This window comes from Podarcis pityusensis, assembly GCF_964106645.2.
Source record: "Podarcis pityusensis genome assembly, chromosome: 2".
In the NCBI taxonomy this organism is placed as follows: Eukaryota; Metazoa; Chordata; class Lepidosauria; order Squamata; family Lacertidae; genus Podarcis; species Podarcis pityusensis.
The window spans coordinates 113328841-113344267 of record NC_138029.1 but is presented as its reverse complement, the minus strand read 5'-3'; the positions used below and the strand labels follow the sequence as shown (position 1 = coordinate 113344267).

At 47.9% G+C, this 15427-nt stretch overlaps 1 protein-coding gene across 2 annotated transcripts; it reads right to left on the bottom strand.

Annotated features, from left to right (window-relative positions):
• Positions 1-2425: 2425 nt before the first annotated feature.
• On the bottom strand, positions 2426-14405 carry LOC308469713 (zinc finger protein RFP-like). 2 transcript variants are annotated; one of them, XM_080992573.1, is made up of 8 exons: positions 14191-14405; positions 11352-11762; positions 9050-9301; positions 8840-8862; positions 6822-6937; positions 4588-4614; positions 3877-3903; positions 2426-3545 (listed from the first exon to the last, which is right to left on the bottom strand). In XM_080992573.1, the coding sequence occupies exons 2-8, from the start codon at positions 11748-11750 to the stop codon at positions 2812-2814; spliced, it is 1578 nt and encodes a 525-aa protein (XP_080848699.1). In that variant the 5' UTR covers positions 11751-11762; positions 14191-14405; the 3' UTR covers positions 2426-2811. The 2 variants fall into 2 exon arrangements, with proteins under 2 accessions (XP_080848699.1, XP_080848700.1); XM_080992574.1 differs by lacking the exon at positions 14191-14405 and adding an exon at positions 13664-13672.
• Between the last annotated feature and the right edge of the window lie 1022 nt (positions 14406-15427).

Here is a 15427-nt window from a genome sequence, read left to right as displayed (position 1 = left end):
CCTGCCCCTCCTAAATCCTGGTTATGCCCATGGAAGCTTCTGGTGCGAACTCTCACCTACCATATGCAAAACAGGGGGTGGGGAGTGGGAAACCTGAGGTGCCCCCCCCCCCAGGTCCTGCCTGGCTGGTTGAGCCAAAACTAGATTCCTTGGGAAGGTAACATGGCTGCAATCTGGTGTTTCCTTGACAGAAACCTCACAGAACTCAATAAAAAAGGCAAATGTAAAGGACCTCTGACAGCTAAGTCCAGTCGTGAATGACTCTGGAGTTTAATAATAATAATAATAATAATAATAATTTTTATTTATACCCCGCCATCCCCAGCCAAGGCTGGGCTCAGGGCAGCTAACAAGCAATAAAAACAAGTTGAATGAATACAACTTAAAAACAAGATTAAAATACAACATTAAAACATTAAAATACAGCCTCATCACAGGAGAAAGGGGAAAAGAGGGGAATATGGGTTGAGGCGCTCATCTTGCTTTATTGGCCGAGGACTCAAATAGGGTTGCATGCAAATGCACCTTTGCTACTAGGTTTTGCTAACCGTCAAAAGATGAAGAAAGGTGGAACAGCTGTGTGTCCTTGGCGTTAAAAAGAGGGATCACTGCCAAGACCACAAAACAAGATTAGCAGCTTCTCTCCGTTGCAATGTTTTGGATAATCCAGTTCTTTGTGCACACAAGTTGAAAGGAAGCAACATAAAGGGGGGCTTTTTAATGGGATAAGCAGCCTGATGTGGCCAAGATGCTAGTCTTACTAACGCATGCAGGGTTTAATAGTGTTGCTCACCACCACCCCAAACTCTGAAAGGTGACATTTCAGGGGTTCCAGGCGTTGCTGCAGGGTTCGTGTTTCCTTTTGGAATTGAGGCACAGCAGAGACTGCGGCGTCTCCAGGATATATGGTTTATTGACACCTACAGTGGTACCTCAGGTTACAGACTCCGCTAACCCAGAAATAGTACCTCAGGTTAAGAACTTTGCTTCAGGATGAGAACAGAAATCGTGCTCTGGCGGCGTGGCGGCAGCAGGGGGCCCCATTAGCTAAAGTGGTACCTCAGGTTAAGAACAGTTTCAGGTTAAGAACAGACCTCCAGAAGGAATTATCTGTGGGATTGAGTGTAGGTATGTTTGAACATTTTTAAGGATTGTATGAAATGTATGTTTGTATATTTGCAATATGTGTGTATTAATGTTGAATTATTTTAATAATAAAAACTTTCCCCCCCCAAAATGAAGGAAAAAACCAGCAACTTTGCTTCAGGATGAGAACAGAAATCGTGCTGCGGCAGCGCAGCGGCCCCATTAGCTAAAGTGGTGCTTCAGGTTAAGAGCAGTTTTAGGTTAAGAGCGGACCTCCAGAACGAATTAAGTTCTTAACCCGAGGTACCACTGTATATACAACCTGAGCCTATGATGGAGGGGTTAATAGTAATAACACCCCAAAAGGGTTGGTCTTCTCCCATAACCACAGCCTTGGACTCCGAATTCAGGCTTGGCATTCTCTCCACCATTCCAGCCTGCTAGTTCACAAAGCTATCTCCCCTAAACTGGCTTTATTTCTCCTTGAGTAGAGCCCCCCCCCATTCATCTGCCAGAGCCCCTTCCTCTGCCCTCCTTACACCTAACCAGGATAGCCTGGCTTGATTTGAACACTTCCTGAAGCTGGGAATTAGGAGTCTGGCACCCAGTTTTACACCCATCAAACACTACCATAGCATAGGCTGCCCTGCCAGACTTAGCCATGTCACTTCCCCTCATATTGGGAGGAAATAGGTAATCAAGCTTTTTGTTGTGTTCCAGCCTCCCTCTGCTGAGGCTGTGAAGAGGGTTCAGCTGGTTGATTCAGTTCAAAAACATGGCTCTCACCAGCCACTCCTGTACCAATAACTACTTTATAACTTGCTTTTCTGCCTATGCAACTTTCCTGACTGGTGTTTGGAAAAGTACATGAACTGGAGCTTTGAAGAGTTTGTAAGTAAACTAATTTTTAACTTGCTAAGCGTGTGGCCTTTTCTTAGGCTGGAGGAAGAGGGAAATTTTGGAATGGTGTATTTTCAAGGTCTAACAACATATATTTTCACATTTCACTTTGCTGCATATTTTGCTACTTTAAATCTCTGCAGGGCTTTTCTCACAAAGAGTCCTTGCCCCAAACATGATTTTTGGCATACAGGAACTCTCTTTTTTAAACAGTGGTACCTCGGGTTAAGTACTTAATTCGTTCTGGAGCTCCGTTCTTAACCTGAAACTATTCTTAACCTGAAGCACCACTTTAGCTAATGGGGTCACCTGCTGCTGCTGTGCCGTCAGAGCACAATTTCTGTTCTCATCCTGAAGCAAAGTTCTTAACCTGAGGTAATATTTCTGGGTTAGCGGAGTCTGTAACCTGAAGTGTATGTAACCTGAGGTACCACTGTACATACATTTTTCCCTGGCTGGGTTCATTTTTTCCCTGGCAGTTTCTGTGCCTATAAATCACACAAAAGTGGGGTTGGGGTGGGGACTCAACATAGCAACTGTGTTGAGCCTGAACATACTGAATCATTCTGTGTAACACAAAGAGCCTGTTCCTCTTTTTATTTTATTTTATCTCAATAAATGATCATTTCAAAGGTACAGCCACACAAAGACGACTCCAAAACCAGCCTACATCATTTGCAGGTGGAATATTTTGCAGGTGGAATATTCCAATATCTGCGATGAGGAACTGGAAATCCTGCCATTTAGACTGTGGTCCTCCTTGGCTTCTTATACAACTACAGAAGAGGAACAGGGAAACCTGCGGTCCTCTCTGATGTTGCAGGATCAGAATTCCCACCATCCCTCATCAATGTGGAACGCTTCCGCGGCTGGTGGACGTTGGAGTCTAACTTCATCCAAGAACCACCGGTTCCCCGTCGCTGTTCTGGCGTTATCATTTCCGTTCACGGCAGCGGGGCTCCGAGGCCAGCACTTCAAAGCCGTCCCGCAGCTCCTCACTTGGAAAAAGGGCCGGAGCTTCTCCTCAGAGAACGACCCCGTGTGGTAGGTGAAAATCAAACCGTCGGTGTCGGCGTCAGAAAACTGCACCTGACCCCTTTCGTAATCCAGGGACACGCGGATCTTCTGGGGATCTTTTGCCAAGGCCAAAGGGGTTGGTGCAGGGAAGGTGAAAGCAAAGAACTGGCAAGGCCTAGATGGGCTACGGGAAAACCTCCCCACCGCCCATACCCCTTCGTTCGTATGGGTGCAGATAACGCCTTTCCTCCTCATGGTGTCTCGGGCGACCCCCACAGCCCACATTGCCCTCCCCCAGGTTTCCACCTCCACCACCCACCAATGTTTCCCTGCCGTGAACCCCTCCTGGCCCAGCACACAGAGCTCCCCGTTAAATCTCTCTGGGTTGTCAGGGAGGTCCCCCGTCGCCCCTCTGTTGTTGCTCTTCTTCTTCTTCTTCTTCCCCCCCTTCCGCTTCTTCTCCACCTCCCACCACACACTCTTCAAATCCTCAGAGATGGTAAGGCAAGGGTGTGCGGTATTTGCATCGAGGGTGACATCCACTGCAGGAGAAAAGAGGGGAGAGGATGCCGGGTGGCAGTGTCAGGAGCGAGACAGAAGTAAATCACACTATCTACACAGGCTTGGCAGGACGTCCGGCCTAATGAACACAGCAGCTCATCCCCACTAGGGTCTCACTCCATGGATCTGTTGCCAAGACGAAAAGCCCCACCTCCCCACAGCCTTCCACGTTCTCTCCTCTCCAGCGTTTCCCCCCAAGCAATCTGAGACTAAGCCCTCGTGAAGCCTGCTGCGGCTCCACCCATTTCAGCCCTCTTCTGGTCCATCCAGTCTCTCCCACCCCCACGTTATCCAAATCATTCCCCGAGTTACCTTTGTTCAGGTCTTGCATCAGAGGAGCTGTGGCAGGGAGGAAAGAGTGACAAGTTTGGAGACAGATTAGCACTAAAACCAAAACAAACCCTCTCAAAGAATTGTAGAGTTGGAAGGGACCCTCCCTCAAGGAATGTCGACTAAAGCATCCATGACAGGTGCCCATCCAACCTCTGCTTAAATAACTCTAAGGAAGGAAAGCCCACCACCTTCTGAGATATGAAATGGATTACTTTATTTTCCCTTGTGATCTCCATGTTCCAAGGTAATTTCCTTCACTAAGGGAGCCTCACCTAGTGCCATCATTACAGGCTCCAGGCAAAAACATTCCTCTTTACCCAGGCTTTTGACCACTAAATACTCTATGGTCTGTTAAAGCTCAGGGGGGACAGGAACCTGTCAATATTATTATTATGCTTTTCTGCTTTGTATTATTATTATGCTTTGTATCAGGTTTCGTAAAATGTTTTTAATGTTGTACAACACCCTAGGATCTTTTGATAAAGCTGGACTATCCTAACGTGTGTTGGTGCAATAAAAACATCTCACATTAAAGTGCAACTAAATTTAGCATTTTAATTGATTTTCTGTTGGAATTCATTGCTGTGGGAAGTCCCCCTCCCCCCATGGACCACACAAATGGTTTCCTAGATGCAACTGAGTGGCTCCTCCAAGCACCCATCTTCCATCAAAAATGTCTGAGAGAATTACCTGTGTCTTGAACTTGCTCCAGAGATGCTGATGCAGAAGAAAAGACAGAAAAATAAATAAATCAGATAATATATACAGGAAGTTGTTTTGCAAACAAAGAATCTCAGCAGTTTCACCTTCAGGTTCCCACTCCCTTAAACAGGATTGTCATTAAATTCAGTGGGCTTTACTTCTGAGTAGACACGTATAGGACTGTGCTATTACATCAGCACTTTTTCGTGTTTACTTATAAAAATATTTGTAGATTGCTATACCATACGGGAAAGGCCGAAGCAGTTTCCAACCACACACCACACACACGCAATGAAGACCAGGTTAGTACTTAAAACCAGAGATCAAATATTTCAGAAACACCTTTTCTTAATTGCCTGTGTTAAGCTTGGAAGCACAGGAAAACAGGAAAGTTTTCATTGTGTCCAAAGGTTAAAAACAGCAGCCACCTCCAGGCCTCTATCTCAGCAGGACACATCCTCTACTAGTCATCTGCCCAGACACTGAGGTCCAGCTCCGAGGGCCTTCTGGCGGTTCCCTCACTGCGAGAAGCCAAGTTACAGGGAACCAGGCAGAGGGCCTTCTCAGTAGTGGCACCCACCCTGTGGAACGCCCTCCCACCAGATGTCAAAGAGAAAAACAACTATCTGACTTTTAGAAGACACCTGAAGGCAGCCCTGTTTAGGGAATCTTTTAATGTTTAACAGGTTATTGTATCTTAGTGTTTTGTTGGAAGCTGCCCAGAGTGGCTGGGGAAACCCAGCCAGATGGGCAGGGTATAAATAGTAAATTATTATTATTCATCTAGTTTTTTTGCCTGGCTGGAACGTGCCATTGAACTCTGACCATGCCTGCCTGCTTGTCTGGGGGATGGTTAGAAAAGGATCCACGAAGGTGTGTGGAAACTAGCCTTCTGTACCAACGACAAGATTAAGATTCGTTGCTTTGCCTGCTTTTGCCTCTGGAAAGATGGTCATAAGGGACCGTGGCCCCTGGGCTGCCCCACCCGATTTAAAATTAAGAATATGCTGCTTGCAATAATGTTTTGCTGCTTAAATCTGAAGGCCAGGTTAATGGCAAGGAGATGAAAGGGAAGCCAAGTCACAAGGAGGACTTTGAAGCAGCAAGAGGCGACACTTTCCATGCGAATCGGGTGCATTTTCACTTAAGGTTCCCAAAACAAATGATGTTGCTTCGATCTCTTGACGACTAGGAGAAACACTGTGTTCTGATATAGTAAAAGGTAAAGGAACCCTTGACCATTAGGTCCAGTTGTGAACGACTCTGGGGTTGCGCGCTCATCTCGCTCTACAGGCCGAGGGAGCCGGCGTTTGTCCGTAGACAGCTTCCAGGTCATGTGCCAGCATGACTAAGCCACTTCTGGCGAACCAGAGCAGCGCACGGAAACACCGTTTACCCTCCTGCCGGAGCGATACCTATTGATCTACTTGCACTTTGACGTGCTTTCAAACTGCTAGGTTGGCAGGAGCAGGGACCGAGCAACGGGAGCTCACCCCGTCGCGGGGATTCAAACCGCCAACCTCCTGATTGGCAAGTCCTAGGCTCTCTGGTTTAACCAACAGCGCCACCCGCGTCCCGGTGTTCCGATATGCCGCCTTGCAGAAAAAGGTGGGCCTGGCTCTGAAAGTTTCTCTTCTTCAACAAGAAATGGACAGCTTTCGGAATGGAATGGTGAGGGGGAGGTTTAAAGGTAAGGTCACTTATACACCAGTTTTTCCTCCTCAAATTGGCTTCATGATATTATAAGCAGAACCTTGCTTCTCTGCTGATGCAGAACCAAAGGGAGAAAAGATTTTTGAGATGTCTCCTCAGACATTCTGCGGAATCTCATAGGGTAGGACAGGTTAAGGAGTGAGTTAATTTTCTGTAAGTTGGTACAAAATGCTTTTCTTTCCAGGATGCAGTTGCAGAATACTCATGGCTGTCTTATCTCTGTTCCTGTGTGGTCAGGTACATAGTTCTGGCCTATACCATAAGCTCCAATTACAGCATCCTGTGGTACTGTGTGGCGCTGAACTGTGGAGAAGGATTGTTGGAAGACAGAAATGGAAAGACATGTGAAGAAGAAATAGAAGACTAAACTTGCAGGGCTTTGAACTTGCACTTTAAGCAAGGACTATAAAAGCTGAAAGCCCTCTCTGGGCTCAGAGAGAGGCCTTCTTGAAGCAACTGTGTTTTGTGTTTAGCAAGTAAAGGAAACCCTGCTATGCTTTTGGCGGTACCTTTATACTTCTCCGTAGCCTTTTCCAGCGCAGAACTTTTCTCCACGGCGATTTTGAGCATCTCGTCCCACCAGTGAGAAAGGTCCGATTCGTGCTCAGATGCTTTCTTCTCACACCTGGAAGGGAACGTGGTCAAGTTTAAATAACGGCAGCAGACTACAGCTTTCGAAACATTAAACGAGAGGGCTGAGTTTTTACTCAAGATGTACTTATCGGGAAGGTGCCCTAAACTACTGTTTCGCGGCCTGAGATCTTTTGAGCCAACTGCTTCTAATCCGGTCAAATTCATCCTGAACTGGGACAGCCTCCTATATTTCCTCCTCTAGCACCTGTCCACCCTGGAGGAGAACCATCTAGATTGGTTATAAAAATTGCCTAGGAAGCTTGCAGGGAAGGAAGAAGCAAAGGCCCAGCGCCAAGAACGAAATACGTGTGTCAAAGGATGAAGCAAACATCAACAGAGGTGCAGTTAAGATACTTGGGTGCAAGCAGGCCACACAAAGCACTTTGAAGCCCCAATAACCAGCTGACGGCACACACGTGGTTTAATTTCACACTGTGCAGGTGAAAATGAGTCCCATGACTATCAATCTCAGGTGACAGGGGGGTGGCCAGGACCACGCCCCTGCCAGAATGGGGTCACGGGGGGCGGAGAGAGGTAAAGACCTGGCCCATTGGCCTAGACCCAGTCTCCCACACTTGCCTTAGGCAGGAGGACAATCTGATGTTTGCCACAGAAGGCAATCGGCTGATCGTTGGTGCATTTGCGGGGCTTCAAAGTGCTGAGTCACCGGACATTGCAGGCGCCCCTTTTTGGGCGACCTGAGTCTTTACTCCGCAGGCGGCAACAGGTATAAGAGCAGGTGGGCCTGGCCTGGCCAAAATGGAAACACCAGCGCAGAAGAAAGCAGGGGCTGATTGCCCAGCGGCAGGGCAGGCACTTTACATGAACATGTCTGCATGTTCTTTCCATGGCAGCTTCAATAAAAAGGATCCCAAGTACAGTCGTACCTTGGATCTGAAACGCCTCGGCTCCCGAAGAAATCGGCTCCCGAACAATCGAAATCTGGAAGTGAGTGTTCCGGGTTTTTGAACGATTTTGTTCCTGCAGCCAATCAGAAGCCACGCTTTGGTTTCCGAATGTTTTGGAAGTCGAACAGACTTCCAGAACGGATTCTATTCGATTTCCAAGGTACGACTGTATAGCAGAGGACTAAGTCTAAAGGTGAAGGGACGCAGGTGGCTCTGTGGGTAAAACCACAGAGCCTAGGACTTGCTGATCAGAAGGTCAACGGTTCGAATCCCCGCGACGGGGTGAGCTCCCGTTGCTTGGTCCCTGCTCCTGCCAACCTAGCAGTCCGAAAGCAGGTCAAAGTGCAAATAGATAAATAGGTGCCGCTCTGGTGGGAAGGTAAATGGCGTTTCCGTGCGCTGCTCTGGTTCGCCAGAAGCGGCTTAGTGATGCTGGCCACATGACCTGGAAACTGTACGCCGGCTCCCTCAGCCAGTAAAGCGAGATGAGCGCCGCAACCCCAGAGTTGGCCACAACTGGACCTAATGGTCAGGGGTCCTTTTACCTTTAAGTCTAAAGGTAAAAAGGCCACTACTCCCTCCTAGGTATCTGAAGGGCATCTGATTGTGAGGTTGTAGAGAAGTCACCCTTTTCAGAGAACATAAAACTCCAGAACCTTCATCTACTGCCGTTGGAAGGAAATGGTTTCTAACGACTGACTGTACTCCAGAGTGCCTTTACGTGGGCCTGTTTTACAGAAATCTGTTCCCTGCCCCCCAAACGAACACCAAGGTTGTTTCACAGGGGGTGAAAAAGGAGGAGTGTGAGCAAGCCTAGATAGAAAGGGGATTGGGGGGAGAAAGACCAAATTAAGAGAGCAAAGAAATGAACCTCACACAACGCGGAAGGAAACATTATCGTTTGCTTTCCAGAAACCCACCAAAGGGAGCAAATTTCTTTCGCATGAAAGCAGAAAGGGTGTGTGTGATAAAAAACAGCCACATACCTCGTTAAGGCTCTTCTGATGTCCTGAAAAATAAAAATAAAAAGATAAACGGGTGTCAATTACACAGGCAGGGAAAAACACTGGGCTGTTTTTCGTTCAAGTGAGAATTCCCCACCCCCACCGACCTGTGGAAAAACAAATGGATGGACCCAGGTTCATTTTCTTTTTTCGTTCAAGAGACCTGGAAATCACCTTTGCATTAAGCCTCACCTGGAGGGATTCCCTCGGGGGCTGAAAGACGTGGTATGATGGCTGCTGGTTTCTCGCCTCCGTCGCCACGATCAAGTTTCTGAGTCGGGAAAGCTCCCCAGAGAGTTCGGCAAAGTTTCCTTCACCCCTCCTCCAAATCTTTTTCTCCAGATCTCCCAGCTCACCTAGCCAGAGACGCTGTTTCGCCCGGAGAAATACCTGCATTCTCTGGACAGCGGATCTGATTTTCTGCTTCTCTGCTTCTAACTGCGCCTGGGGAGGAAAAATTTCAAAGGAAGTGCAGAGGTGGAAAATGAGAGTCACCCGAGGGTCAGTTTAGGACCAGTGACTTTAACTATGCTTCTCATCAACAACTGGAGGGTCATCCACACTCCCTTTGTGGCCCTGTATTCTGAAAAGTCTGATATGGATTATGTTAGACACTTAATGGGAAACCTGGTTGGTTTCTGGCCCCAGACTCGACAGCAATACATATTTTACTAGTGTACTAGTGGTGCTGTGGGTTAAACCACAGAGCCTAGGACTTGCCGATCAGAAGGTTGGTGGTGGTTCGAATCCCCGCGACGGAGTGAGCTCCCATTGCTCGGTCCCTGCTCCTGCCAACCTAGCAGTTTGAAAGCACGTCAAGTGCAAGTAGATAAATAGGTACTGCTCCGGCGGGAAGGCAAACGGCATTTCCGTGCGCTGCTCTGGTTCGCCAGAAGCGGCTTAGTCATGCTGGCCACATGACCCGGAAGCTGTCTGCGGACAAACACCGGCTCCCTCAGCCAATAAAGCGAGATGAGCGCCGCAACCCCAGAGTCAGCCACGACTGGACCTAATGGTCAGGGGTCCCTTTACCTTTACTAAATACATATCTGAATTTCCCCCCTTCTTTATGATCAATGCTGCTCATAGTTGTTCTTGAGCTACCCTGCTTGGGCAAGAGAGTCAGGAGTTTCCCATTTTATTTTTCCAATTCCTTTGCCTCTGTTGAGCTCAAGACTTCAGTTTTACTTAAAAACATATTTTTTCTTACCATTTACCTGGACCCTACATCTTGGACTTTATCTCTTGGATTGATTTGATTTTGGGGTTGGTTTTCCCCAGCCTTAACTTTAATCTGAACTGCCTTACAGCTGGGAAACTTGATACATGCTGCATATAATTAGTTGGCCTTGTGAAAGAGTTCAGGTGGGGTTGAGCATCCACTGCCAGTTCTTTTGAAGGCATCTCGGAAAGAAGAGGCGGCAAGACTTAAATTGCAGCTGAATTTTAATCCTGAACGCTGCAATCTTTGCATGCAACGGCTGTGTCACATTGTTTTAACACAACACAACACATTTTTAACTTTTCCTGCAATCATGGCTTGTTCCACATTACAGTGGACGCTCGGGTTGCAAACGTGATCCATGCAGGAGGCACGTTCGCAACCCGCAGCAGCGCGTCTGCGCATGCACGGGTTGCAATTCAGTGCTTCTGCGCAAAGTGTGATTTAGCACTTCTGTGCATGCGTGACCACTGAAACCCGGAAGTAAGCCGTTCTGGTACATCCGGGCTTCAGTACGTCCGTAACCCAAAAAAACGCAACCTGAAGCATCTGTAACCCAAGGTATGACTGTACTTTTCATTCAATCACCAAATTATGCCACCTGCGCAGGTCATGTTTTCTTAGATTTCCTTGCCTAAAACTTAAGCTAGTGCATTTTCTAGTTCTCCGAAATTTCTTACATATCATGTTTGCAGTGACATATAAAATTCTACAGTTTAGGACCTGACTATTTGCTGGGCTGTCTGCTCCCCCTAGTGTCTGAGACCAAGTGCAGTCTCTGCCTTACCTGTGCCAGCATTTGCAAAGGGTTATACCAAGGTATAAAAGCCATAGCAAAATAGGTAATTGAGCAGGTGATGTGTAGGGCAATGTGATAAATGTATTTTGAAATTATAGTTGGAAAGATTATTGTATTGGGAGCAGCAAAGAAGGGAGAAAAATAGAGGGGACAAGGCGGGGAGAGTCAGTTTTTTTTTTTTTTAAATTTGGAGACAATTTGTTATAAATTATGGAAAGTCAATAAAATTAACCGGCAAAAAGGTGTTTTACTATGCTAAAAAAATCACCACAGTGTGTTTACTTTTTGTATTTCTCCCACACGTATGGGATAAGAGGTTTGCGTTTTAATCTACAAATTTAATCCTTAATCCATCTCCTGCGTAATCTTTGCATGACCTTTTACTCCAGGGGAAACTCATAGGGCTGCACAGAACCCTCCAAAAAATGAGCCAGAGCCATTTCCTATGCCCACCTGCCATATCGATTTCTGACCTTGTATTTTACGGAGATCTTGCTTATAGAAGACGCGGTGTGGCCCTGGTCAGCGTGCAACCGGTCCCAAACCACACCCCCTGGTGCCTGATCATCCCCTGGTGCCTGCTGCCTCTGGGGCTCTTCCCACTTTCTCTTCAATCCTTTCCTTTCCTGGAAGTTCCTGACGATCTCGACCATATTTGCCAGCTGACGGTTTGGCCTGAAGTTCCTTTGCTTGATCCTCTCTCGACACTGAGGGCAGCAGGAGTCTACGTTGGGGTCCTCCCAAAGTTGGTCAAAGCAGGCTTGGCAGAAGTTGTGCCCGCAAGCGATTGTAACTGGGTCTATGAAGTACTCCAGGCAGATGGAACATGTCGCCTCCTCGAGGAGCCCCTCAATAGCACCCTCGGCTTCCATGGCTACCTCCCCCTGAAGCATAAGGACAAAATTATCAGTTTCATTTGAGATCTCCAATGCAGACTGCTTGTTTCCTTCTCTAGAACAGCCAGGGGAGTTGTGTTAGCTGGATGGAACTAGACTATAGGATCCCCTTAATCAATCAGTGGTTTGTTTGTTTTTAATAACAGGATTAGTAACTGCCTATGGGGCCTGTTTTAGGGACACCGGTGGTGCTGTGGGTTAAACCACAGAGCCTAGGGCTTGCAAATCGGAAGGTCGGCGGTTCGAATCCCCACAACGGGGAAAGCTCCCGTTGCTTGGTCCCTGCTCCTGCCAACCTAGCAATTCGAACGCACATCAAAGTCAAGTAGATAAATAGGTACTGCTCCAGCGGGAAGGTAAACGGTGTTTCCATGCACTGCTCTGGTTTGCTAGAAGCGGCTTAGTCATGCTGGCCACTAGTTTTGCTTGACTACTTTAATTCGCTCTACGCGGGGCTGTCCTTGAAACTGTCCCAGAAACTCCAGCGGGTGCAGAATGCTGCAGCGAGGCTCCTCACAGGGTCTCTGCCATATTCACCCAGTGCTTTTCCAGCTGCACTGACTCCCAGTGGAATACAGGGTCAGATTTAAGGTGCTGGTTTTGACCTTTAAAGCCCTTCATGGCCTAGGACCCCCATACCTACGGCACTGCCTCTCCTGGTCCATATATAGCAACACCCTAGAGGTTCCGGGCCCTAAGGAAGTTAGATTAGCTTCAACCAGAGCCAGGGCCTTTTCAACACTGGCTCCGGCCTGGTGTAACGCTCTGCCTCATGAGACCAGGGCCCGGCGGGATCTGACTTCTTTCCGCAGGGCCTGTAAGACAGAGTTGTTCCACCTGGCCTTTGGCTTAGAATTTGATTCCCTCCCCCTTTCTTTTTCCTTTCTCCTCCTGTGAAGAGGCTGCATCCTAATGTTTTAAGCCAGTGTGGTGTAGTGGTTAAGAGCGGTAGTCTCGTAATCTGGGGATCCGGGTTCGCGTCTCCGCTCCTCCACATGCAGCTGCTGGGTGACCTTGGGCCAGTCACACTTCTGTGAAGTCTCTCAGCCCCACTCACCTCACAGAGTGTTTGTTGTGGGGGAGGAAGGGAAAGGAGAATGTTGGCCGCTTTGAGACTCCTTAAAGGGAGTGAAAGGCGGGATATCAAATCCAAACTCTTCTTCTTCTTAATGTTGTATTTTTAAATCTTGTTTTTTAAATTGTATTTTAATCAACTTGTTTTTATTATTGCTTGTTAGCTGCCCTGAGCCCAGTCTTGGCTGGGGAGGGTGGGGTATAAATAAATATTATTATTATTATTACCCGGAAGCTGTATGCCGGCTCCCTCGGCCAGTAAAGTGAGATGAGGGCCGCAACCCCAGAGTTGTCCGCGACTGGACCAAACGTCAGGGGTCCCTTTACATTTACCTATGGGGCCTGTTTTAGTACAACAGCTGGCAAAACACAGGATTTATTTGTTAGCTCATTCCAGTCCCAAACTATTTGGGAGTGGCAAGGAAACCTGTTGCTAGTTAAACCAGGATCCTCCAAAATAATGTGGGCAACACATCTAGCCCCTAAACATACAGGTGACACCTCCAACCACCCCCCCCGCCCCATTTTGTGAGACGCCTGGAGATTTCCCCCGATCCTAACCCGCAGGTTCCTCTTAGCCAGGGGTCAGCAAACTTTTTCAGCAGGGGGTCGGTCCACTGTCCATAAGACCTTGTGAGAGGCCGGACTATATTTTGGAAAAAAATAATGAACAAATTCCTATGCCCCACAAATAACCCAGAGATGCATTTTAAATAAAAGGACACATTCCACTCATGTAAAAACACGCTGATTCCCAGACTGTCCGCGGGCCGGACTGAGAAGGCGATTGGACCAGATTTGGCCCCCGGGCCTACCCATGCTCTTAGCCTCTGAATCAAAGAGCGAAAAAGCCAATTCACAAATTAGGACACATGCAGAGCAGGATCTGCTAGTTGATTTGAAGTAGATGGGCAAATATTTCAAGATCCAAACTGATGATGACCCACCCCAATTTAAACTAATGAACTGGGGGGGGGGGGGGAGCTGCCAGAATCAGGAACAGATCTTTAGGTGGAAGGACCATGTGATCTATTCAGCTCTGGAACCCCAGAACTGCTTTCTACCTGCTGCAATGGTATTTCTTTATGCTCTTTAGTTTTTTTTAATATTAGAAATATATAAAAAAACAAAGTCAGTCCCACAAATCTTCTGACGTGGGTGGGGGGAGAGGAGAAAAAAACTCAAGGCCAAAGAACAAACCCACCTCCCCTTTTGCATTTTAGACCACCTTTTTGCTCCAGTATTTTAAAGTTGCAAACCGCCCAGGCAGGAATGAAGGATATAAATGAAATAAATATTAATAAAAAAATCTCTTCCGTGAGCACGCAACACCGGCTCTCACCTGTCCTGCGCGCTGGAGTCTCGTGGGAGCGCACAAAGGATCCGGGATCCGCTCGGAAAGTTCGGACGTTCCCTCCGCCTGCGATTGGCCAGGGCAGCCGAGCTCTCCCGACGTTCCAAGCGACCCCTCGCCCAATCAGGTGAGAGAGTGGGAGGCGCGGCGCGCTGGGTGGTCCAGGGCGAAAGCACGTGGGCGGCAGCAGCAGTAGCAGCAGCAGAGCTTTCCGCTTCTGCCCCCCGGCGCTGGTAACCCAGGTGTGCCCTGCCTGGTGTGGGGCAGGGCTGTATACGCACGAGAAATGGAAGCCCCCGCTTTACGAGCTGCAACGATTCCGCGCACTGTATTTCGCTTAAGCATATAACCCGATTCCCAAAGGGCGGAGGCGCTCTGCACATGCTCAAGGGCACTAGTGCTTTCCCCTAGGGATCCACATAGGGGATCAAGTCTAATACCGAATGCAGATTTGGCGAGAGTCGGGGGAGGCTTACTGGCACATGGAACCTCAATAAAATAGCAGGGTTTGGGGGGGGGGGGTTGCAGCAAACACGTTTTTAACTGAGCCGCTCTCCTGGCTGCAAGGCGGATCCGCCTGGCTGTTTTTTGCCCCCTTTTTTCCTGCTAACTCGAGACGCCATGTGGGGGGTGGGGAAATTAAAACGATGAGGAGCTTTGCACCCAAACCTCCTTGCCTAATTTACTGCTTCTCCATCCCATAATGAGTCAGGGAGAAAATGAAAATAAGTATTTATTTAATAAATAATATTTAATGAAAATTTAATAAATAAAAATAAAGGGGGAGTGCCTTTGATAATAAGTGATTTTTCAGCACCTCGCACGCTGCCTTCTTTGCATGGGAGAAAAGAGCGCACGAAGAATGGTGATTTTTAAAAGCTGCACTTTTCCCGCCCCGCTTTTTCATACAGACGAGCAAAGCCAAACCTTTGCGCTCGATGTTAGTTCGGGTGGCGAGCAAACTGCCACGCTAGAAATTCGAGGCTGCCTGCCTCTTCCCATTGGTCGGAAAGGGCTCAGCCTGGGGAGTTCGAACTCCGTCGCCCAATCAGGGACGGCGGGGCAGAGCAAATGTTAACTCTTCTGCGTGCGGTACTTTCCGTAATGTTTGGGGGTTTTTTTTGGAGGGGAGGGGCGCCCAGCAAGCCCCCAGGCTATCATTTATTTCCTTAAATCCCACCTTCCTTGCGTCATTGAACTGTAGAGCTGGAAGGGTCCACTAGGG

Coding starts and splice junctions, on each gene's coding strand:
- LOC308469713 (XM_080992573.1), bottom strand. CDS start 11,750: ATGGAAGCCGAGGGTGCTATTGAGGGGCTCCTCGAGGAGGCGACATGT. Junction 9,302..11,351: donor AGATCTCCGTAAAATACAAG/GTCAGAAATCGA, acceptor TTTCCTCCCCAG/GCGCAGTTAGAAGCAGAGAA. Junction 6,938..8,839: donor ATCAGAAGAGCCTTAACGAG/GTATGTGGCTGT, acceptor GTTCCCTTCCAG/GTGTGAGAAGAAAGCATCTG.